The sequence below is a fragment of the Colius striatus genome, chromosome 2 (genome assembly GCF_028858725.1).
Source record: "Colius striatus isolate bColStr4 chromosome 2, bColStr4.1.hap1, whole genome shotgun sequence".
NCBI lineage: Eukaryota > Metazoa > Chordata > Aves > Coliiformes > Coliidae > Colius > Colius striatus.
Genome location: NC_084760.1, coordinates 71,468,744 through 71,493,209, shown reverse-complemented (window position 1 = coordinate 71,493,209; position 24,466 = coordinate 71,468,744). Strand labels below are relative to the sequence as shown.

General features: G+C 37.6%; 1 protein-coding gene across 1 annotated transcript in view; it reads right to left on the bottom strand.

The window, feature by feature from the left end:
- The window catches only part of CHRM3 (cholinergic receptor muscarinic 3), a 296,668-nt gene that overhangs the window by 126,300 nt on the left and 145,902 nt on the right, over nucleotides 1-24,466 (bottom strand). The window contains exon 3 of the mRNA XM_061990127.1: nucleotides 1,831-1,933. Coding sequence (XP_061846111.1) covers nucleotides 1,831-1,928 — 98 coding nt within the window. The 5' untranslated portion in view covers nucleotides 1,929-1,933. The remainder of the gene's footprint in view (nucleotides 1-1,830; nucleotides 1,934-24,466) is intronic.

Sequence of the window (24,466 nt, the reverse complement as noted above, 5' to 3'; positions counted from 1 at the left end):
CTTTTGGTGTACTGTGAATTTTGGCACCAATTAAAAAATCTCCTATCAAGGAATAGTTGTACCACTGACACCTACACGAAAGCTTTTCTCCCGAGACTTGATATTCTCGCCAGCAAAATACACGTCTTTTGGGATTGCTTTCCTGTCCATCAGTTACAACTGGGAAAGATTTCGGATCGTCACTACAGGGAACATGAATCTCTTCTCCAATCTAGAACTATTAACCCACTTATGAATTGTGACAAATTTAACTGCTAAACCAGAAATTCATGTGTTTTCAATATTTTATTCAAAGAAAATCTTCCACCTGCAAAAAAAACACCCAAACATAAAACAGCCAACGAAAAAACTCCAAATCCAAACCCACAACCTTTCACTTTACAAAAAATTCCTTAAAAAACATCTAAGTAAATCTGGCGTATGGTCACAACACAAAAGGCAGAACCAACTGTAACTGAATATGGACAGCTGTAACAGTGTGCAAGATATTGTGTCTTAATTTCAAAGTATAAAAGCAGGGGTAAGCATCATTTCAGGATTCATCTGAGACACTTGTTAGTATTGAAGCTGTAAAAATTCATCCATTATGCTATGAAGATGCTTTCCTGATATTACTTGGTTACAAGCTTTTTCCAGACAGAACTCAGTGCCTCTAATCACAAGACACTCCAGAAACAACCACAGTAAACTCTGTGTGCTACAGTCCCTAAAGCAAGTATGTGAGGAGAGATGTTTTCTTCAAAAGTGTTGTATGCCAGGATGTGTAAATATAGGCCATTTAAACCACTGTTTACAGTTCTTTTCAACAAAATTAAAAATGTAAACCAAGGTGGAAGTTCTATAGAAATGTGTAAGGGATGTAAAAGAAATATCAACTATAATGTAGACATAAATGCTGCAGCCTACCAATTCATGTAAATTATTTTAAATGCCACTGCAATTGAAACGCAAATCAGCATAACATACAAAGGAGAAAGCAGTCAAGTGATAAGAATGCTGGCAATTTAATCAGAACAATTTAGCTCTTTGCCTAGGTTTACTCTCACAGAGGAAAATGACTTGTTGAAACTAAACCAAAGTAGCATGTCAAAACCGGAAGGGAAAACATAGTTTTCAAGAAATTTAATTCAACTTCTTGTATTCTCACCTCTATTGTAGCAAGAATTACTCTGCAGGGAAATCTTAGATGTGGAATGTCAGCTACAGCTTTTATTTTTTCTGCCAACTCATAGAAAACATCAAGATTTGTTCAGAAGCTCAAGACAACAAGAATAAACCACAAAGAATCTATCTCCTGATTATCAGTACATGATACTGCTCTGCTTTTCTTAAGACAAGCATAGAAGTTCACTCATATAAACCTGTTCAGCCTAGTTTTTGTCCTGGTTACTTCTTATTCTGTTAGCTGCCAGTTGAAATAGCAAGAAGTTCAAGGTTGGCCAACTGCTTGAGAACGTATTAAATTTCTCTGCTAGGTTTTGTGCCTAAGCAGAAATTTACACCACTACAGTTGTTACTAAAGTTAGCTCAGGTATGCCTACAGGAATGACAGGTGTCACAGCATTCACAGGAACCACAATAGCTTAAAATACATGTGGAAATGTGACAGAACACATTGTGACATATGACAGCCTACAGTTGGGCATCTGTTGATGACAAAACACATTGCAAAGTTGGAGGACCTTAATAAAAGATTTTGTACTTCATAAATTCCAGAACACTTTGACTTTGCAAAGTGAGCACTGTTCCCCAAAATCAGTTGTTTCCTGATATGTTGAATATCTGGAAAGATGTAATGTGAATATATATGTTTGTTTGAAATTTACGTACATGGTCCAGTGAGAAACATCAAAGCGGCTAGTTGGATCAGGCACTGTGTAGTTCTGTGAACTCCTCTTTTGGAAACAAACCTGGTCGTGTGTCAGCATGTAGACTGTGAACAAAAGACGGAAGAAAAATTATTAAAATAGATAAGAGACACATGGGAGAGGCACAGATATATATATAAGTCAAAGGCCTCCTTTGGACCAAAAGAAGACAAAAGCTATTAATACTTTCTGTTGATGAATAATGTCTTCTTTTTTTATTTTCCCCCCCTTTTTTTTTCTTTTTTAAAATCTTGAAGAAATCTTTTTTAAATCTAGCTGAAAATAGAAAAACTCAAGTGTGCATGTACTACACAGATCTAGGGCAGTGGTAATAAGATGGTACTGACAAGCATTTGAACAGCTCGCACTTACCCCAGAAGGTCTGTGTGTGATCAGAGTATGTCCAACTGGTTTTTCAAACCCAGTGACAAATTAGGAGTGAAGATGAAAAATTCTCTGAAATAGTACAAATAAGTCTGCAGCTAAGCCAGCAAGAGAGCTTGACTGGTTTGTGCAATGCCAGTCAGAGAAAGATGTGATCCTGAGCCCATCCAGACACTAGAAGCAGCAAAACACAGGGGCAGAACTACGAGCTAGTTTCTCAAACTAACCAATTTAGAAAGTTGGTTTGGAATATCAGTTTTTATGTAAAAGTTGTAACAATCTAGAAAAATACAATCCCATATGTATTCCATACATTATTTTTCCAGCTGCATTTAATATACCATTGCTTTTAAAAGTTGACACAAGCACAGAAGGAAAATATCAATAATTAAAACCTAAACAATACACTTTCCTCTGCAAAAGCTATAAATTTTGAAGTCAGAAGTGTATAAGAAGGATTAGCCACTGCCTGCCATGTTCCCTTTTATCATATATGATTAGAGCCAAGTATCATTATTATCCCATTTATTGCATGCTATTGCAGTCTAAGGCTTCAAGAATCCTTTGAATAGCTTAAACACAGAAGATTGATTCTGAATCAACAGATGCTCCACATGTTTGCTCAGTGTCTCAGCTTTAACCAGCATACTTTACCAGCACACCAGCATGGATTTCACTGGCATGTGTTATAAAAAGGAGACAGCAGACCAGAAAGACTGGCTATGCTGAATGCCCAGTTGCTTGGGAAAAGGTCACCACAACAAAATCCTAACAACAACAGTAAGGCTGAGATTATTAACAAACAAGACTGGGACTATATTCCAGTTCATTTTCAGAATGGAAGAAAACAGACATTTACTGCACATGTACATTGCTGCATGCCAATATAGAACTTCTAACACAGATCTGATATACCATTCATCACAAAGGCCCTTCGCTCTGCTAAAACAGTCTCCTGGAAGGCAGTCATTCCTTCCACTTACCATGCACAGATAAGAAGTGCAATGCATTAGAGTGGAAGAGATTCTGAATGCGCTCAATATCAAATGAAGTCATATTTTTGAGAATTGAGTGGAAAGAAAGCAGATCAGCTGAAATACAGACTGGAAAGAAGGAATACACATTATTTGTCTTACAAACAGTGCCATGCAAATCTTGAAAAAGCTTGGACGGGTCAGTGTGGCAAACCTTTTCATAACAGCAGGCTTTGATAACCTCTCAGCCCAGATCAACGTCCAGATGAGAGACAATCCTTGCAAACCAACTTTCTGAAGCATTTCTTTTCCTAGGCATTTCTTTCCTGAGCTGTTACACCACTACTCAAATGCTGTGTTCCTGCCACAACTCCCAGACAGACCACGCAGGAAGCACAGCACAAGGAAACACATCTACACTGAAGGTCACCCAGAAAAGAAAGCAAAACTCTCACAAAGAGGCAAGAAGAAGCCAGGGAGCTCATGCACATCATTTAACTGCCTCCTGCCTGGAAAGGGCTTTTGCTTTGTAAAGTGAAGCAGAACCTCTCTGCAGACCTTGTGGAGCTTTTGGTGGGAGAGTTTGATCTTTCAGCTCAGGAAAGATGGCTCCAAACTTCAAAAAAGCAGATCTGATTTGAGTACTTCACTACAATGACACAGCAGTGAATCAACATCTTAGTAATTCTCTCATCTATTAAAACTACAATTTGCATAGCATGTACCAATCACTGTTTAATTGAGGTCCCTGAAGGTCCTTGGTGGAACTGTTATATACTGTCACCCATGAAACAATGAGACACTTAATGACACTTAAAAACACTTTAAAAAAAGAGCAGTGTTTAAAAAAAAGTTATGTTTTTTTAATACAGAAAGTATAAAGGATGGAAAATATTTCTCATTAACTCTATCAATGTAGGAAAATAATTTTTAAAAAATCTACTTCATAATCAAAGCCAGTTTTAAGTCACTTTTAAGACGACAAAACAAATGAAAAGACAAGGCTCTTGTTTTAATTAGTTGAGCCTCCTTTTAGTTGAGAAATTAGATTCTGACAATTAAAATTGGAATTTTAATAATGCTTAAAAATTTCCATCTTATAAAGTTATTATGTTTTTAGTTAGCAATAAACTAATTCATTATTAAATTAGCTTTTCAAGCTATTCTCAATACAGAAATTTCTTCCCAGTAATTTTCTACTATATTTTAATTTTATGCAAGTACTACCAAGAATCCAGTTTTACTCCCCTAACAATGCAAGTTGTGACTCAAAGTTTTGGAATTCATTTATTGGAATTCAATAAACTAAGACTCCTCAAATAAGCTTGTGTTGTTTGTATATTCAGCTACAAAACTAACAAACTCTGCTCTTCATGAAAAGCAACCAAAACTAGTTGACAATTCAGCTTGTGCAGAACACCAAGGTCCACTTGAAGTAACTACATAAAAGTTTTATCCCCACACATATTTCCACCTTGGTTAAATTTGATTGTTTGAGAAAATAGATTATGTATTAGTATCACAAAGCATTTGGAGGTATATCCTTATAGCTAATATGAGAGTGGACCTGTAGCAGACATCATAAAACACAGCTGCTAACCCCTTAAATACCTGTGATAAAATCAAGGAAGACTGTAAATCGGTTGGTTTGTATTTTACACTTGGAATACAGTGGTTTGAATCATTCTTATGTTTTGATACAATTCATTATCCTTTCTTTGTTATTCCTGGGACACTTGCCCATTAGAAAAAAAAAAGCTCCAAATCAACATCTTATCCACCCCTTCACTCACTCCAAACCTCACCCCAATTACCAGCATGAATCCTGGACCTATTTGAGTCATCACCAGCCAAATCTGACTTTTCCTGTATCTAGGTCAAATGATTTAATTTGTGAGGTGCTTGTAGGCATTGGCACTTGATCTGCCCTATTAAACTGTGAGATTGGTCCTAGCATGATTTCAGCCTAGGTATGGTTTGAGAGGCAGAATGACCAAGGAACTTCGGTTAGGCTCTACACATGTGTGCATGCTACAGAGAAGGAGACTGAGATTTTTGCTGTTATAAAAGCATTTGAGGCTACAATAACTGAAAAGATTCTGCTGTCTGTCATACATAATAAGGTGGGTATTTCACTTAAGTGTTTATCAACAGATAAAGGTGATCTCATGAGTCTATTTTTTTTTTTATACGAACTATAGGAAATACTTGTCTTGCTGCAAGGAAAAAAGGTCTCAAAAAACAGAGACTGTTTCACATTTGTTTTCTTGACTACATAATCTATTAAAAATAAATCAACACTACTGCACATCACGTTTATCATCCTCAAAAATCCCTATAGATATACCTAAAGAGAAAAAAGGCACTTTAACAGTTTTATGGATATAATCCTGATGCCTTTACGAAATCAGAAAATAGGCATATTACATTATCAGTCTTGCAGCTTCTATTTCTAGTGGACTTTATAAGGCAGAAAATCTTTGATTCTTGAGTTTCATGTGTGTGTCTGCATAGTTTGAAAACTGAAAGAGGTGTCTGTGCCTTGCACTTCTTTCATTGGATCTCATTAGAAAGAGGTTAGAATTATTTTGGACCAAGACAAGATTGAAGCCAGATCACAGACTGCAACCGCAATGTTTATGCACTTGAAAAGCATCTCTGCTCTGGTATGAGAGGAAAACATGCTACATCGAGTTGAAGGCAGAACTTCTTGCTGGGAAAGGTCGGGTTTTTTTTTCTTGTTATTGTTTATTTAGTTTACATTCTTAGAGTTTGTTTTCATCTTCAGGAAAGAGATCGTATATAAAAAAAGATTTTCCTTGTACTGCTGACAAAAGGAATCAAGCTGGTTTCCAAGCACAAGCTGCTAACTTGACTCCCAGCCAGCACATGTTAGTAGGTAAGAATTTTCAAAAGTTGAGATACTACAAAAATATACAGCTTTCTAATTAAATATCTCGAAACCTGGCACTATCAATATGTAAACATGACTCATGAATACAGAAGAATATATGGGAGAATCAAAGAACTGCATTAAAAAAGAAACCAAAAGTGAAACAAAATTGTTTACAATTTTCTGGCAATGCAGTAGAAAGTAATTGTCAAAATTTTCCTTAATGTCTTCAAAAATTTGTATTGACAATGTATTTGGCCTGCACTCATTGCTTGAAGTTTGGATACTAGACCTATCAAGATGCATTTAAAAGAAGCACAAGACTAATTTTAGCTCCATGTTTGTTACGGAAGTAGTCTGTGAAATGATTAATTGCTTGGTGTGCTCAGAGATCTCATTGCAATCACTGGCTAGAAGTGGTCTCCTCATGTGAAGTCCAAAATGATGGGATCATTTTCTCTCTAACTCTAAGCCAAGAGGCATGTAAATATTATATTTCAAGTTGAACTGCTTCAAAAATCTATGTTCTAGAACATTCTATAAATTAAGTGGAAGAGGCACAGTCTTATTCTACCAACTTTGACTTGAATGATAAATTGATGTCCCGTGTCTATTCTAAACACTAGCTTTAAAGATACATTCTTCCTATACTGTGTAAATATCAACGAAGTCCCCACTGAATTTACTAATCTTTTGCATTTCTGAGGTTGTAGCATAAGTTATTTAAGGCCAAAATAAAAGGACAAATTTATGTCATACAACAGTTAATACAATTTGCTCAACTTTTACTTTTTAAGGATGTCTGAAAACAATAATTCTATATCCCTTGCACCCAGTTCAACTGACTTGGCCAAACGCAGTTTGGCTGCTGAATAACTACGTTAGAGGGCTTCAATTTGTTTTGAAGTTCTGAGTAGTATGGTAAAAATAAAATCCAGACATTATTTTAATTTGGTAGTCTCATAGCTCAAAAATTGTTCAGTCTAGACATATTTCATTTGTTTCACTCCCGTACAGTGACTTCAGCACTTTATTGGCAAAGTTGAGTGGCTATTTTGGAAATACTCAGATCTGCTCAGCATAAAATTGTTCAGCTCAGTTCAAAGCATCTCATAAGTGCACTACAGTTTCTGACTATAATCAGTCACACACAGAGGTACGAAAAAGGAAAATATCAGGAAAAAACAACTACTAGAAGAGTACTTCAATTTAATTGCTCTTTATTGCTTGTACTTTCTATGTTCCTGATATATAATCACAAAAGCTTTTTAAAATTTGAGAAGTGATTATAATCTCTCTTAGATTTCAATTTCTTTGGGTGCATACTGACATCTAACTTCTAGCATCTGTTTCTAGGAAAACAAAGATTATTATTGTTAAACCAAAGTTTGTTAAATCTCATGTATAATTTTACACAATGCTACAAGGTAATAATGGATAAAAAGAACAAATGAGGAAGATGGTATATTTCTAAAATTTTAGAAGTTGTTCCAGTTCAACTTTAGATATCTTTACAGTTACTAGACATCTGCCTCTGAGCTGTACAGGCTTTGTGCAGTCAAAACAGGAAAAGCTGATACATCAAAGGACCATTCAACAATGCTAATGCATTTTAGCTGCTGGTCCTCAGACGACATGAAGTAAGCCTTGGGAGTATCTCATGTCCTTCATCCATTACACAGCACATCTAAATCTGGTTTGATGAATATCATTCTGAATGTTTACCTCTTGTGATCAGAAATCAGTATCTGTTATAACTGCTTTTACAAATCCCTTTCATCCATTGTTTAGTCTATAAATATTTTGATCCATCCAGTCATTTAGACTGAGATTAGAGTCCACTCTCTCTCTCTCTCTCTATATATATATATATATACACACATACACACACACATATATACGCATACACATACATATGCACATATACATGGAGAAAAAACATGTAACCCTTCTTCTCACGGAAGACAACTTCATCTAAAAAAGATGTCTTAAGCAAACATTCATAGCATCATAGAATGGTAGGGTTGGAAGGGACCTTTTCCCCACGCAGAAGCAGATCAATCTAGATCAGGTCACATAGGAACATGTCTAAGTGGGTCTTGAAGACCTCTAAGGAAGGGGACTCCCCAATCCCTCAGGGCAGCCTGTGCCACTGCTCTGTCACCCTCACAGTAAACTATTTTTTTCTTATATTTAAATAAACTTTTTGTGTTTCAGGTTTCCATACAGAGTTTCACTATTAACAGTTACTCAAAAGTTTTAAGATATTCGCAGTCCCCTTATTGACAAACTTTTCTTCACCTGTCACTGCAATTAAGAAAGATGTCACCACCTCCTGTGATTTTCATAGAATCACAGAATCATAGGGGTTGGAAGGGACCTTTAGAGATCATCTAGTCCAACCACCCCGCAGAAGCAGGGTCACCTAGATCAGGTTGCATAGGAACATGTCCAGGTGGGTCTTGAAGACCTCCAAGGAATGAGACTCCACAACCTCCTGGGCAGCCTGTGCCAGGGCTCCGTCACTCTCACAGTGAAATAGTTTTTTCTTATGTTTAAGTGGAACTTTCTGTGTTCCAATTTTCAGTGTCACTGATTACTCTTAATAGAAAAAAAAAAGAGATCTTATGCAACATTAGAAATTGGAATATTTCAGTAAATATTTGTGTGTAACATACGCAAGACACGTCAGGTGTGTTAAGTCTGAGAAAGTGGGAAAGCATAAGTTTTATATTATCATATGAGGCAGTTGAATGTGCTGTGAGTAATATGGTGCTTTATCAGTTGGAAGCAGATGAACTTTCCTGAAAAGGGATGGTAAGTCTGTTAATGGAAATGTACTGCCTGTTCACTGCGGTATCCAGGTAGGAAATATCCCATAATTTGGTCTTTCCTAACCATGGCTGCTAGGCAATAGAGGAAAATCTTGATAACCATGAATTCTTTTGTAAACTCCTTTTTTTTTTATCAAGTACACATAAAATTACCGAACAATGGTCTTAATGAAACTTTTGATGAGAAATTATGAGGTTAATGAAGATTTTTGTAAGTGAAGAGAAGAGAGAAGCTGTTCACAAGAGGTGCAACAATCTTTCACACTCACCTAACAAAATTCACTCTTCTGCATCAATGGAAACGTAACAGTATGTATATGCAAATCTTAAAACAACACTCTAAATGAATCCAGACAGGGGCTGCAATGCAGCTTTTCAATTCAAACATATAAAATGATATCTCTGGGCAAATGAAAAAGATGGTGAAACATGAAATCTTCAAGTCCTTACACACTCAGGAGTTACAGACACAACAACAGCTGTAATTGCATCTACTGAAATTAAACCTCTTTATCCAACAAATTTCACTAAATCTATTTGTGGAGCTGAAGGAAAGAAATCACTTTTTTTCTTCTTTTAAATTATAGACTAATTTTAAATGCTTACAGCTCAGAAAGAAACCAATCACTGTAAAAGCCCCACAGGGACAAGGTATGACATGAGGCCAGGGCCACACCACTCAAACTTACCAGCACTCATGAAGGCTGTAGCAGGGAGCAGTGAGGAGCTGCCAAGGACTGACCAAAACCCCTGTCTTGTCTTCTTTCCGCCTTCTGCCACCACAAAAGTAATGCAGTAGCAACTCAGTTGCTCTGGCCCACGAAGGAGGATTGCTCTTTTGTTTGACTAAGTTCAAAACTAATTTCCACAGGCTATAGCCCCATACAGTATGAAACACTCAATGAACTGGCATGAATCATAACCCCAAACTTTATTGGGATGTTTTGGCTACCCAGCAATACCAGTTTTTCATGATTTGACAGCTCTGCTCTCTTTGATGCTGGTGTTCAAAGAGGCAAGCTTCCCATTTTAGGTCTCAGTGCATAACAGGGAGATCTGCACTTCTTTATATGAAAACCTAACTGTACTTAAGCACCAGGACTGAATACATATAGTTATGTACCATTTATAGACTACCAGAACCTCTAATATAATGCAATTTATGTTACTGTGAACAGTCACTCAGGCATCAGGCAAAAACTGAGAGAAACATTCATTGCAAGGTCATAATCCTGACTCCTATGGGGTAAAAATCTTAAGTAGTCTTTGGGACTGTAACACACCTTCAATCATGTCTGAAAACGTGTTAAACTCTGTAGGTCACTTGCAGTACAGTCAAAGTACAGCTGAAGTGAAATATCTGTTATTCTTTTTGTATTGAATTAGCATATAGAACTTCAGTTTTGGAAAAGCAGATTAGCCATTTCTGTCTCTATCAATATCTTCCATTATCTTTGAATGTTTATGCAAGCTAAAAAGCTATGTAGTCTTCAGCTGGTGGGGAGGAGAGGGGAGGAAGAAAAAAAGCAAAGCAACGATACAAGGCAAGATAACAATCCTGACATGAAACACTTGTGTCATGCCATATTCTGTCATTAAATTCACAATTTAATCAACAAATCAGATTCCTCAAATTACAAAGTATACAATGTCATCCTAATGCCAATACTTTACTAAAACTAGACAAACAGCCCAGGAGAAATAAGCCAATGACTTTCCTTTCACTGTTTAACTCTTCTGCTCAGACAATGCACATTTGGCTTTGCACAGGATTTATTTAATTTTGAGTACTGTAAAAAGCTTGAAACTGATTACTACTGAGGGCAGTAATAATCAATGTTTGTTGTTGATGAATTAATATGAGAAAAAGACTGTAAATCTTCCTGGAAGTATATAAATTCAGTTGGTGATATATGAGATTAAGCTCTAATGAGATGTAGCTATGAAAGGAACAAAATGATATACCAGGACACAGAATAGGTGCAGATCAGAAGCTCTACGCACTGTATGTAGGCTTTGTCTTCCATAGGCAGCACCATAAGAACAGATACTCTGGCTGATTCACTATAATCACTTCTGTGTTGCAGTGCTGCTTTGTTATTCTATGATTTTACAGGTCATTGTAGTAATGGAAATGCTGTCATCTAGAAAAAACTATTCGTTTGAGTACTGATAGCAACTCCAGTTGCATTTTCTATCTGGGACAACCACATTTTTTTGCCTATACATCTGTCTTTCTCTATTTAAATTTAAATCAAAGAGTGGTAGTATTGTTTCTATACATTCACAGAAGTGATGTACACTAAACCACAATGATTCTCGTTTTCCTGTATATACAGTTTCCAGAGTCATGTTTTGGAAGCAAAGAAAATGATGGGGTTTTTCGATGAATGGTATGAGTGGAGCTGACTTAAGATTTTTAAATATTAAAGAAAAATAATATGCCTCAGGAACTGGGGAGAAGAATAATATGTTTTGTTTTCCCTTATAGGCAGAGGTGAAAGTATTCTGAAAGCCTTTTTTGCTCCTCAAGGAAAGGGTAACCATATCAGACCAATCTCAAAGTGATGGGAACAAATGCTGCTAGCAACACCAAAATTTCCAGGTACCCAGTTAGGTTCTGCAAAAAAAACCAAAAAAACCCACCCCAAATCCCCACAGCTTTAAACCAGTAACCAAGTCTGAAGTTAAAAAGTCCCTAGGTTAGATTGGCATGGATTGTTAGGGTTGTTTTGGGTTTTCTCTAAAATACGGAGTACAGTATATTCCCTACAAATATGTTTCATTTAACATATTTTTTCTGTTTCTACAGGCATTTAATCTACTGGTAATGGCCTTAATTTCTTAAACTCTCTGAGACATCTTGTACTTGTGGCTTTTGACCTTTTATTGTAAGTCATAAGTTACATGTGAGGTCTTCAGTAGCCCCTAGGAGCATATGAGCAAAATGTTTTGTGAACCTTCTGAACTGGACAATTAGTGAATAATTACAACGTTGGGTGATAATTCTTCAAAACACAGGTGCTTCCATTCCTGTGGCACACAATCACATTAGCTTTATGTTTCTGCTGAAGTAATGCAATTTGAGACTTAATAACAGTATTAAATTGCATAATTAATTTAGAGGCATTAAAGCACACCAAGATGTATTGAGACAATTAAGATCTTTAGCAACATTGTCTTATGACAGTTACTGCCTCTGGAAAGCAACACAATATTAGCAGATAAACAGCCCAACAAAGGGCTCTCACTGGGATAAGATTTTAAATTACTTAATAAAGACTTTACCAAAGAAAATTCTGTGATCATCTTCATGGTGTTCATGACTCCAGTATGGATCTGATTTATTTACAAGCTAACAATGAAATTACAGAAATTATGTATCTTGCTGACATTACAGAAAGAGTGACAGAAAACTCAGCTATTTTTCTACATGCAGTAAAAGGAATAATCTCAAAGTCAGAGTTAAAACCCCCAAGGCTGAGCTCAGATAGCAGTCTTGCATTAGTGTAATGAAATGCCAATGAAGAATACCCAATAGAACTTATTGTGTTGGGGCTTTTTTCTCACAGAAAATAAGCCAGTACAGATAAGTCTGAATTAACTGACTTGAGGAGAAATAATATCACTCCAATGTTACAGAAACAGTAACTGCATCAATTCTAAAAAAACACTGCATCTTTTCCTTCAGCAATATCCTTATGGCTTCATTTCCCTGAGACACAGGAAATGCCTGAATATGGTTGTTGATACCATGTAACTTAACTACTTCATTTAGTCTGATGTGTCATCCCTCTCTCCATGTTCATAGAAAAAAGACCAATAGATAATTTAGATTAAACATCCAACACCTAGACAGACAATTTTAGGTAAGTTAGATTCCATCCAGAACTAAGTCAAGGGTCTAGAAACAATCTGGCCTTTTCCTTCTTACAAAGCAGTGATATAGTAAAGATCTGAAGATTTTCCAAGCCAGCTAAGATCATCCCCTTCACAGCCATCTGAAATGGTCTGAAATCCATTGATTGATAAACTAAACTTCTAAAGCTTACATCAAGCCTGTCAAAGCAACGTAACACAGTTCCTATATTTCTATCTGTTTTGCTTGGTTATTGTTTAGTTAGCAACATTTCTGAACAGAAATCTAAGCATTCAGAACATATAATGAGAAAATTAGTCTGATGTCACATATAGGAAGAGTTAACGCTTTATAGTTTTCTACCACAACAACCCCCTTTGTAAATATAAATCAATGGAGAAATCAGATGGTTTCATGATTCATAGTTAAACTTTGGCTCTGACATGTACTCTACCAAGGATAGCATATTGTTGAACTAAGCCCTGAAGCAGAATAGTAATCTAAGTGTTAATCTGCACATCTGCTCCAAATTCTCTCCTCGATCTAAAGATTATGCATCCCTTAACCATCCTTATCTTTGGGAAGGAGGCTGTCCTTGCACTGACTGTATTATTCTGAGAGCACAAAGCTATGATACCACCCATTCAGCATCACTCCTGCTACCTTTCCTTAAGTGCAGGGGTCTCAGTGTTCCTGCAGACATCTTCCCCTCCTCTCTGTATCTTGGTACAGCATAGCTCAGCTTCATCGGGAATTAAGGCCTTTATGCCCTCCTATTTTTTTAAACAGTGCTGCCAGCCAAGTAAATATATTGCTTACATAGGGGAACACAAACTGCATCAACTCTGAATGTTATTATATTCCTATAGTTATTAATATCTTTTAAAAAAAATATTGTCTGTCTGCGCTTTTTTTTCCAGTTTAGGAATTAGGTCATAATTTCATTCCACATTGTCAATGAAAGAAATCCATCATCAATACCCATGAAGCAAAAATAATGCAAAAAGATAAGCAAGGAATTCTAATTGTTCTACACTAGTTGTACTCTGGAAAAAAAATTGGCAAAGCTATAATTGTACGATTTCTGATGTAATCTATTCCTTGAGTAGTGCAGTTCTCTTATGAGGAGTTAATTTAGCAGGAATACCAGTTAAACACAGGGTGGTTCTACTTTAATAGCTAGTCATTTTCAAGGACAGCCCTTCTACCTTGCAGCAGATAAATAAATTGCATCTACAAAACTTTATTTTCCCTATCACATAACTTCAAACAAGTGAACTTTTCGAGGACCTGCTATTTGAACAGTTATACAGTATAAGAATAGCTCTTTCTCAGCCCAGCAAATAAAAGGAACAACTGGAAACATTTTAATAAGCCTGTAAATTCAAAAAGCAGTGTGAAATTATGAAAACTGTGATGATGTTACAAATGTTATTATAGATGCATTAGATATAAAAATGAAACCTATTTAAAAGCATACCACTCTGTGCTCTGAAAGAGAAGCAAGTAGAGTAAGGCAACATGATTGTTTAAGTGTCCAGCAATGTAAGCTCCTTGATTGGATAAGCCTTCAACGTGGGGGAACAGTCATCTTATTTCAGGCAGAGAGAGTGCCTGTTGGTTGTTTACTTGCAAATTTAATAAGATCCATTTCAAAGCAATGTTGGCTTACAGAAAGATTTCCTCTGGTACAGATAAACTTTATAATGGGCAGGAATTGGACAACTGCTTTTCCTTAAAAGAAACCTACCTTTTCACAAGTGTTTAGCATTCAAATGCCTTGGTAAACTCATGATACTCTCTTCAGTCAATCACACTGTGCAACCAATGTGTGATTGTTTAGTTTAGTCATGACCTTTTGTCTAAAACAAGCAGAGCTTCTTCAAGTACATCTGTACAAAAGGAAGATAGAGAGACTGTGAGTGCTGTTGAAGAGGGAGGGTGTCCTGGTGATGGACAATGCAGAAAAGGCAGAGCTACTGAATGCCTTCTTTGCTTCAGTTTTTACAGACTGCACTCAGGAAGCCCAACCCCTGGGGGATATAGTCTGGAGAATGGAAGACTTTTCCTTGGTGGAGGAGGATTAAGTTAGAGACCTGTTAGGTAAGCTGGACACGCACAAATCCATGGTTCCCAATGAGAAACATGCATGAATGCTGAGGGAGCTGGCTGATGTTAAGTCACTCCATCATTTCTTTAACAGGTGTGGAGCACAGGTGAGGTGCCTGAGGACTGGAAGAGGGCCAATGTCACTCCATTCTTCAAAAAGGGCAAGAAGGAGAATCCAGAAAACTAGAGGCTGGTCAGCCTCACCTCTCTCTCTGGAAAGGTGATGGAACAACTCATCCCAGATGTCATCTCTAAACACATGAAGGAAAAGATAGTTATCAGGGGGTGTAAGCATGGATTCACCAAGGGGGAAATCCTGTTTGACCAAACTGATAGCGGTCATTGATGACATGATTGGCTGGCTAGATGAGGAGAAAACATTAGATGTCATCTACCCTGACTTTAGCAAAGCTTTTGATACTGTCTCACATAACATCCTCATCAGAAAACTCAGATAATGTGTATTTGATGGGTGGATGGTGAGGTGGATTGAGAGCTGGCTGAATGACTGTTGTGGTTTTGCTCAGCCAGCAATGAAACACCATGACAGTCTCTTGCTCAGTGCCCCCCATCCAGATCTACTCTCCTTAGGAGAGCAGAGGGCCCAGCGAGATGAGGGGAAAGAAGATAACCAAAGTTGTTGCGCATTTTGACAAGGGCAGGGAGGTCTCGCTGCCAGATATGGTTGACTTAGAGAGAAAAGTAAGGAAAGTTTATTCTACTACCTAAAAGAAATAGAACAGAAAAAAAAGCAAAAAGAGAGCAGGATGATGAGAAAATTACAACCAGCACTTTAAGATCTCCCTCCCTCATTGCTCCTTTTTTTCTGGGCCCAGCTCACTGCTCCCGATATCTCTACCTCCTCCCACTGCAACGGCTCGGGGGGGCAAGGAATGGGGGGATGTGGTCAGTGTCTCACAGATGGGCTCTGCCGCTTCTGTCTTCTTACATGAGGATGACTCCTTGCACTCTTCCCCTGCTCTGATATGGGGTCCCTCCCACGGGACACAGTACTTCACTGGGGTGAGTTTTTCCCCACAGTTGCAGCTTCTGCAGATTCAGGCTCCCTCCCATGGGCAATAGCCTCTTCTGGGCATAGTTTTAATGAACTTTGGTGTGGGTTCTTTGCAACATTCACAGCTTCTGTGAATATGGGATCCCTCACATGGGATACAGCCTCCTCTGGACATAGTCACTGCCCTTGTCATTGGCTCTTTAACAAAGTGAGTCACTGTCCCTGATGTGGAGTCTTTAATGAAATGCAAACAAATCTCAGCTTCACTAATCTTCTCCACAGGATATTGGGGAGTCTCTGCTCCAGCACACTTCCTGCTCTCTTTCCTCACTGACCTTAGGGTCCACATGGTCACTTCTCTCTCTCTCCCAACTCCTTGCATCAAAACTAGCCAGAAAAGAAAAAGGACAGAACAAGAAGAAACAGGAAGAACCCTCCTCTTCCAACTTCTTAAACAGTGATAGTGGAGGTGCCCAATTGACTCAGCCTCAGAAATGAGTCTGACTCAGAGCTGGGGAGAATTTTGAGAAACTTCTTACAGGAGTCATCTTTACAGTCCTTTCCTCATTACCAGAAATGGCTCCGTGTCAAACCATTTCAATGACAGAGCCCAGAGGGTGGTGATCAATGGAGACAAGTCAAGTTGGAGGTCTGTGGCCAGTGGGGTTCCACAGGGATCAGTTCTGGGGCCAGTCTTATTCAACATCTTCACCAACGACCTGGATGAGGGGACAGAGTGTACCCTCAGCAAGTTCACTGATGACACCGAACTGGGAGGACTGGCTGATTCACCACAAGGCTGTGCTGCCATTCAGAGAGATCCTGACAGGCTTAGAGCTGGGCAGAGAGAATCCTCACAGGGTTCAACAAGGGCAAGTGCAGAGTTCTGCACCTGGAGAGGAACAACCCCATGCACCAGTACAGGCTGGGGATTGACCTGCCAATGATATTCTGGAAGAAGAGTGTGGAAGAAGAGCTTGTCCAGCAGGTCGAGAGAGGTTCTCCTTCTCTGCCTTGCTGAGGCTTCATCTGGAATACTGTGTCCAGTTCTGGGCTCCCACCTCAAGAGGGACAGAGAATTTCTAGAAAAAGTCCAGTGCAGGGGACTGAAGCATCTCTCCTATAAGGAAAGGCTGCAGGAACTGGGACTGCTCAGTCTGGAGAAGACTAAGGGGGCATCTCATTAGCACAAGTATTTAAAAGATGTGTGTCAACAGGATGGGCCAGCACTTTTTTTCTGTAGTGTCCAGTGACAGGAAAAGGGGTAATGGACAAAAAGTGGAACATAAAATGTTCCACTTAAACACAAAAAAACCCCCTTCATTCCTCTGAAGGTGAGGGACCCCTGGCACAGGTTTCCAAGGAGGTTGTGGAGTCTCCTCTGGAGGTTTTCAAAAGCCGCCTGGATGTGTTCCTGTGTGATTTGATCTAGGTGGACCTGCTTTAGCAGGGGTTTGGAGTAGATGATCTCTAGAGGTCCTTTCCAACCCCATCATTCTGTGATTCTATGATTCTATAAATATTTTATACTTTAATGAAGAAGTATGTACCTTTTTGGGGGGAAGGAGGGGCCACTCCACTATGAACAAGTACTTTTCGTAGTTTGTTTCTGACCCTTCTTACATTGCAACAGCCCTCATTTACTAAAAGATAGCACAGATTTGCAGGGCTTTATCCTAGTTACTCCTCACAAGTCCAAGATCATTAAAAAACCTGAAATTCACATGAGGCTACTAGAAAAATAGCTCACCATGAACATACTGTGTTGCTTCAGAGTGATAGTTTACTTCCTGTAACTTTGTCTGCCAGTCATCCAAATTATTAAAGTTTCTCCAACTGAACTACTTTATTCAACCCAAAGGTCAACTCAGATGGAAGAGGTACAATGAAAGAAGTCACTCTTCTCCACTCTTAAATGCGTCTCTCTCATGATAAAGGGTTGAGATCACTGTTTCTTAAAAGATGGTGTTGATATTATTTTTGCAACAAATCTATGCATAGCATTAATACTTATATACCCTTAGGCAGCAAAACTTTTATGGGAAGAGAAAAACAAACTCAACCAAAAGTCAGCCAAATACTGCCAAGAGCAGAGAGTTTAGGGTGATCCTGAATTTTCATTATACCACTGGAAGCAGTTTGTAGGCTTTGCTCAAATGTTTCTGTACCAAGCACTCTGCTAGCCTCAGTGTCAACCAGTTTGTTCTGCACAAGAGTTCCTCTGGGTTCCTCACAGACCAGCAAGTCTCAGGTCAGGATTTCCAGCTATACTTTCCCTTTCTTTGCCTTTCCTCGACATTTTCCCCCTAACATTGCATGAACTATACACTCTCCAATCTATTTCTTGGTTTAAGAAACTAGTTTGATGAATTTCATGACCTGCTGAAATGATGAAATTTGATGAAATGATGAAATTTGATGAAATGATGACCTGCTGGAGAGCAGCTCTGCAGAGAGACACCTAGGAGTCCTGATTGGTAATAAACTAACCATGAGCCAGCAATGTGGCCTTCTGGCCAAGAAGGCCAATGGCATCCTGGGATGCATCAAGAAGAGTGAGGTCAGCAGGTCAAGGGAGGTTCTTCTCCCTCTCTACTCTGCCCTGGTGAGGCCTCATCTGGAGTCCTGTGTCCATTTCTGGGCTCCCCAGCCCAACAGGGACAGGGAACTGCTGGAGAGATTCCAACGCAGGGCCACCAAGATGATAGGGGACTGGAGCATCTTCCTTATGAGGCACAGCTGAAGAAACTGGGGCAATTTAGTCTACAGATTAAGAGATTGTGGAGGAATCTCATTAATATTTACAGATATCTAAATGTTGGATGTCAGCAGGTTGGGGCATCTCTTTTTTTTTCTGTTGTATCTAGCAACAGGACAAGGGGTAATGGGATGAAGCAGGAACTCAAAACGTTCCACTTAAACATGAGGAAAAACTTATTTTACTGTGAGGCTGAGGGAGCCCTGGCACAGGCTGCCCAGGGAGGATGTGGAGTCTCCTTCTCTAGAGGTTTTCAAAACCCACCTGGATGCATTCCTGTGCGACCTGATCTAGGTGGACCTGCTTTTGCAGAGGAGTTGGACTAGATGATCTCTAAAGGTCCCTTCCAACCCTACCATTCTATGATTCTATGAATTCTCCTAAAAGAATTAGTAAGATTGGCAAGACTGCTACACATTCTGTGGTGGCACATTCCAGAACACCGCACTGCAAGTCATAGCAGAAAAATATGTTGAGCTGTAGCTCATTCACTAAAAGGAAATTAAATTTTTCTTTTGACAGGGAACCACTGAAGTTCCTTATGTCCAGACTAATTGTATCTACGAACTTTAATTTCCCAGCTACAGGATCATAAGATCAGCTACTTGGGAGTTCTGCATCTGGAAGAATTTAAGTCAAAATACAAAAAGGTACAAAAAAAACTTTTAGTAAATATATAACATCAAGAATAAAATATAGATACAGATCAAGTAATAAAGCAAAAAGAAAATCAACAAAAAAAAAAGGAAGAAGAAATTGAAACTTTATCTTTATAATATCGTAACTGATGCAGAGAAGTGTTTTTTCTAGAGAAAAGCCTACCTGAAATCTCGTAAGAATTTTAATAATGAAAAATCTTATTTGCTATTACATGCAAGTCCATATACTTGTTCAGAAAAGCAAAGCCAATTCCTACCTCAGGTTGAAATACTAACATTATCATGAATAAAAGAAAAAGGATAAATAGAAAAAGGTCTAATTCCTTCTAATGCATTATCTGTAACTTCTCTAATTTCATCTTTTTCATTCATTTCAGTAAAAACCAAGTTCCTCTTTACAAGAAGGTATTGTTACATCAATGTAAGACAATGTTAACATTCTGAAGATTACTTAAAGTTCTTTTTACTCCTGAAAGAATTCAAGAGAGCCAGATGCTCACTTTTCAATACAGCCCAAGCAGTAAATAGAAGAATTCCAGCTTATGGAAATTCAAATAATTTTTTGACCTTTCAGAGTTTTAGCTATAATCAAGTATTAATTTATGCAGAAAACATTTTTTAAAAAATCAAAAGCATTTTTGAAAATGACTTGCTCAAGTGAGATATATTTTTGCTTTATCACTGTATTTTTTCAACATTTCATTTTAACTTCCTCAAGTTTTATCTTTTGTTTTCCTTTCTTTTTCTAGCCAGTCTTTACCAAGACAGTCTTGATTATTTAAGATAATAATAAATGACAAAACCCAGAAAGCAGGTATTTTACAAATGATTGTCAAGTCCACTTGTGTGGTTAGATAACAATTTAAGTTAATTGACAAAAAGACATGCTCTCTATTTTTATGTTTCCTGTTACTGTCGTTAACACACGAGGTTAGTACGCATTTTGCAATCGTGAATATTAAACATCGCATTAACCTGAAGTTGAAACTCCTTACTATAAAAAAATGCAGTTGAGTTGTGCTTATAGGTAAACATTCTCCTTTGAAGTGCCTGAAAGCCCACTAGTCTATAAAGAACCCTAGGATATCTATTTGTAATACAGAACTACAGCCTAAGAATACATACTAAAAAAACCAGAAAAATTGGCATACAAATGCAAGTCACATAAAGCAAATTTTAATTTCCAATTTAAATTCAAAATATCTTAACTTTCCTTTCTTTGTGCCTTTATTACTCAAAAAATTGAGAAATTATTTGCTAAAACTCAAGTGTTTTGGCTTTTCACATGCTCTAAAGTTTCACATGATGTAAAACACAGTGGCCATCACAACAGACTGCCCAGCTGTCTACATGCCATTTGGTTATGTAGCACATTCGATTGACAGCATAATTTTGCAGTTTCTACCTGTATAATAACTTACATCTTTGGACTCTCTGGCAAGATATAACATGCAGATCATTTCAGATCCAAAGGGTACTTAGAGAGGACATTGTATAAGAGGCCAAGAAGTTACTTCATTATGAGAGTAGCTCAGAAGCTCTTTCAGCATGTCTAATCCAACTGCCTGAGGAGCCCATTGAAAACCAGATGATAGAAATCATCTCACAAGAACTTGCCCTCTGTATCCTGTATTTGCCATCCAAGAAGGAAAAAAGGTGGCAGAACTATCTGATGTGACAGAATAGCTGGCAAACCCTGCAGAGCTGCACCCTGATCAAATGATTCACAAGTGTTTGAAGTAAGAGATTAATATTAATGGATAACTAATGATGAAGAGTATGTTTGCTAACAAAACCAAAATATTTTAACAAGGAAATAATTATTTATTTAGTGTAATCTTTCCAAGTAGTTACATATTTTTGCTATACCATAAATGTTACATGTAGCTAAATTATGCACAATTATGAATATCTGAGACAATAGTCTTGTGCTTTATTTTACAAAATTAACAGGTGGGTTTGTTTTTTTTTTTTCTTTCACTTGTGACTGGAAATATATACCTGTAATGTTCACAAGATCCCTTACCTGGTTTACAAGCAGCTAATAAATGAATAGGGAAATAGATTAACAACATATTTAAAACATTCAAGACAACTTTTTGTTCCACTATCAGAGATAAGACCTATAAGTGTGTGGACATTTTTTAAACTGTACTTTCTTCAACTTTTTCTGTATACTTCATAAGATTTGTTGAAACCTAATAGAAGTATGTTTTCTCGAGGCCTGCCTCTGAATTCTAGTTCATAGATCAAAAAAAAGCAGTGTGCATAAAATTACTTTAAATTCATTAACTACATAAGAACCTCATTAATTCATGATCCCAAGAGGAACATCTGCTACAAAAAGCAAGGTTAGAGTAAGTAAACATCCCAGACAGTAATGAGCAAATTATTGTCTATCCTATGTGGAATTTGGAACGCTTTCTATTTTTTTGCCAAGTAAGTTTAACATCTGCACAAATTAAACGAAACTAAACACCTATAGGACACTGATCTGTAGTGTCATTTGTGGAAAACTAGATCTGAACACTGTTCTAGCTGTAATCTCTCTTCTGCATCTCTTGATTCTGTAAGTGCCCTGAACATCATCAAGTGAGAGACTAACAACAGAAAAGCTAAGCACAGGGCATCATTTATACTGAGTGCATTACTAGAGCAGAAGCATCCACTGTGAGCTACTTTTACAGAGTGTCTGCAGTGTATTAGCTCCAGTAGATCCAGACTGAAGGAAAGTCATTGCCCCAAAGGCTAGTAGAAATAAATGGAAAAACTAAGACATGGAACAATGACAACAAACAAACAAACAAACAAATAAATAAATAAAAAGGCCTGAGCATACCTTGGGTGATTCGTCATGTTTTAAGTTCCCAGTGATATACATGGAGCTCAGAGGAGGAGATAGTCTATAACCCATGCACTCTCCTTGCACCATCATTCCCATCAATATTTTTTACTCTTCATCTCTAAAACAAACAGATATCTTTCCCTTTGAACTGTGACTTCAAAGCAATCAAAGTTTTGCATCTAATATAAAGTAGCAAACAGAATGATTTACAAAGAATTTTCACATAAAATATGACAATTTCTTTCTAATCTTTCCTGTTCCAAGCATCCATGGAATAATCATTAAACCCTGGCAGCTTAAAGACTACCTTTATGTATTTATCAAATCTTAGTCCAGTTCTTATAAGATTAAAGAATACTGTTACTAGCCAGGCTCAAGAGTTATGGCAGTCTAAAGCAGAGAGCTTTAAAAAAACATAAACAGAATTTTGAGTGGGGTTTTGGTTGTTATTCTGGGTTTGGTGTTTTCTGTTTCTTTGTTGTTCCTAAAGTAGGACAAGAAGTCATAAAACAACACCAGTGAATGGAAAAGGACAGTGTTTTATAAAGGGACAGATGAAGTGGTCCAGTAGCTGTATGAACAAAAAGAATATCATAAAATGCAATTGAGAGGAAAAAGCCCTCCCTATTTCTTGTACAAGAGTCAACACAAAACATAGCTGACTTCTACATGCATTGTAATTGGTAACAGAACCTGGCTTTTATTCTCAAAAGAACTACCAACATCCCAAAAGAAACCAAATACCCTTCCAACCTCATCCCTACCCTCCTGTACTATAAGTCGTTTTTTGCACTACTACAAGCCATCTGAGACTTTGCTGAGAAACACAACTTGATTTTAGATCGAATATTTTCTCTTTGCAACTGTCTGCTTTTTCTTCCCTCTGACTATGTTTTGTAGCACAACTGATAAGCGGGTCTCTCATGAGAATCCTGGTTGCTGACTAGCTCATTATGCTAAAGGTAGGTAGCAACAATATTTCCTTTTCCCTTCCAAAAGTAGTATATAATATTCAAAGAACGCTCTGAAAAGAAAAGCAAGCAAGCAGCAGTTGCACACCAGTATATCAAATATCATGCTAGGTTTGAAAAAAAGAAACTAGCTTATAGCAATAAAAATGCAATAATGAAGCGTGTGTTTTCTTTCATCCTTACTTTCCATTTCACTCCTGTAAACACAATTTTGATCTTTTAACTTAGTTTTTCTTGAGCTGTAGCATTTTTTTGATGGGGATGCCTCTAAGCACGCTTCAGCCTCTAAAATCTCAATTTCATTGTCATACCCTTTCAATCTGTCTCTCCCTGTTACTGAGATGTTCCCTGTTCCTTTTCCTTCTTCCCATTAGATCTCATTACCTTGAGCAACTTCTCTCTTTTAGCAATTTCCTGATATCCCTCTTAATCTTTTTTCATGAAATAGTATCTGAGCTGCCCTATCAATACCACAGTAATTTGGAAGTTTAAGACATTGAAAAGCTGCATGTTTGAATTCCTTTGTCAATCTTGTTGTTTTCTACCCTAAACTTTTGTATTCTGTTGGAGATTTCTTGGGGATCTTGGAAGACAGCAAGGTAGAAGTAGAGGCAAGTAAATACCACAAAAGAGGTGGAAATAGCTTACAAACAGAATTTTCAAAACAAGAAAACACAAACATATTGCTTTCACTCCCAAACAGCTTCCACTGTCAGATACTCTCAGAAGGCCAGGAGATGGCCTCTCAGTCAGGACATAGAGACTCTACCATAATCACGTCCAAGGGAACAAGAGTGAAGCAGCGCATTTCTTTGCCTTTTTTGTAGGGAGTAAAAAGGTCATTTGGGATTTGGACCAATAAATAAAAGATGATCTAACAGTGTCATAGACAGAGAGAGAGAGAGATAAGGAAATGTATTACCTCTCCTCTAATTTACTTCTCCATTGTTTAGCTTACAGTTATTTCTCTCTACATAGATTCCTTATAAAGTATGGTAAAAGGAGGGCATGAGTGGGTGATGAGTCACACTGTATTCCACACCAAAAGGTAAGTAATAGCTAGATATTACTAATATTTTATAATACAACACTGTGAACCAGTAAACCACCTAGCTGACAATTTTTTTAAGAGTCTTCTGACTTTTTTCTCCTTGTTTTAGGCCACAGATTGATATAGTTCGGTCCTTGGCTAAGTATTTCCATTTTTACTCCTGATCAGAAAAATAAAATAAATCTAAGCCTCACAGTTGCAGACAAACCTCAATCCAACACATAAAAAGATAATGCCACCTTGCGT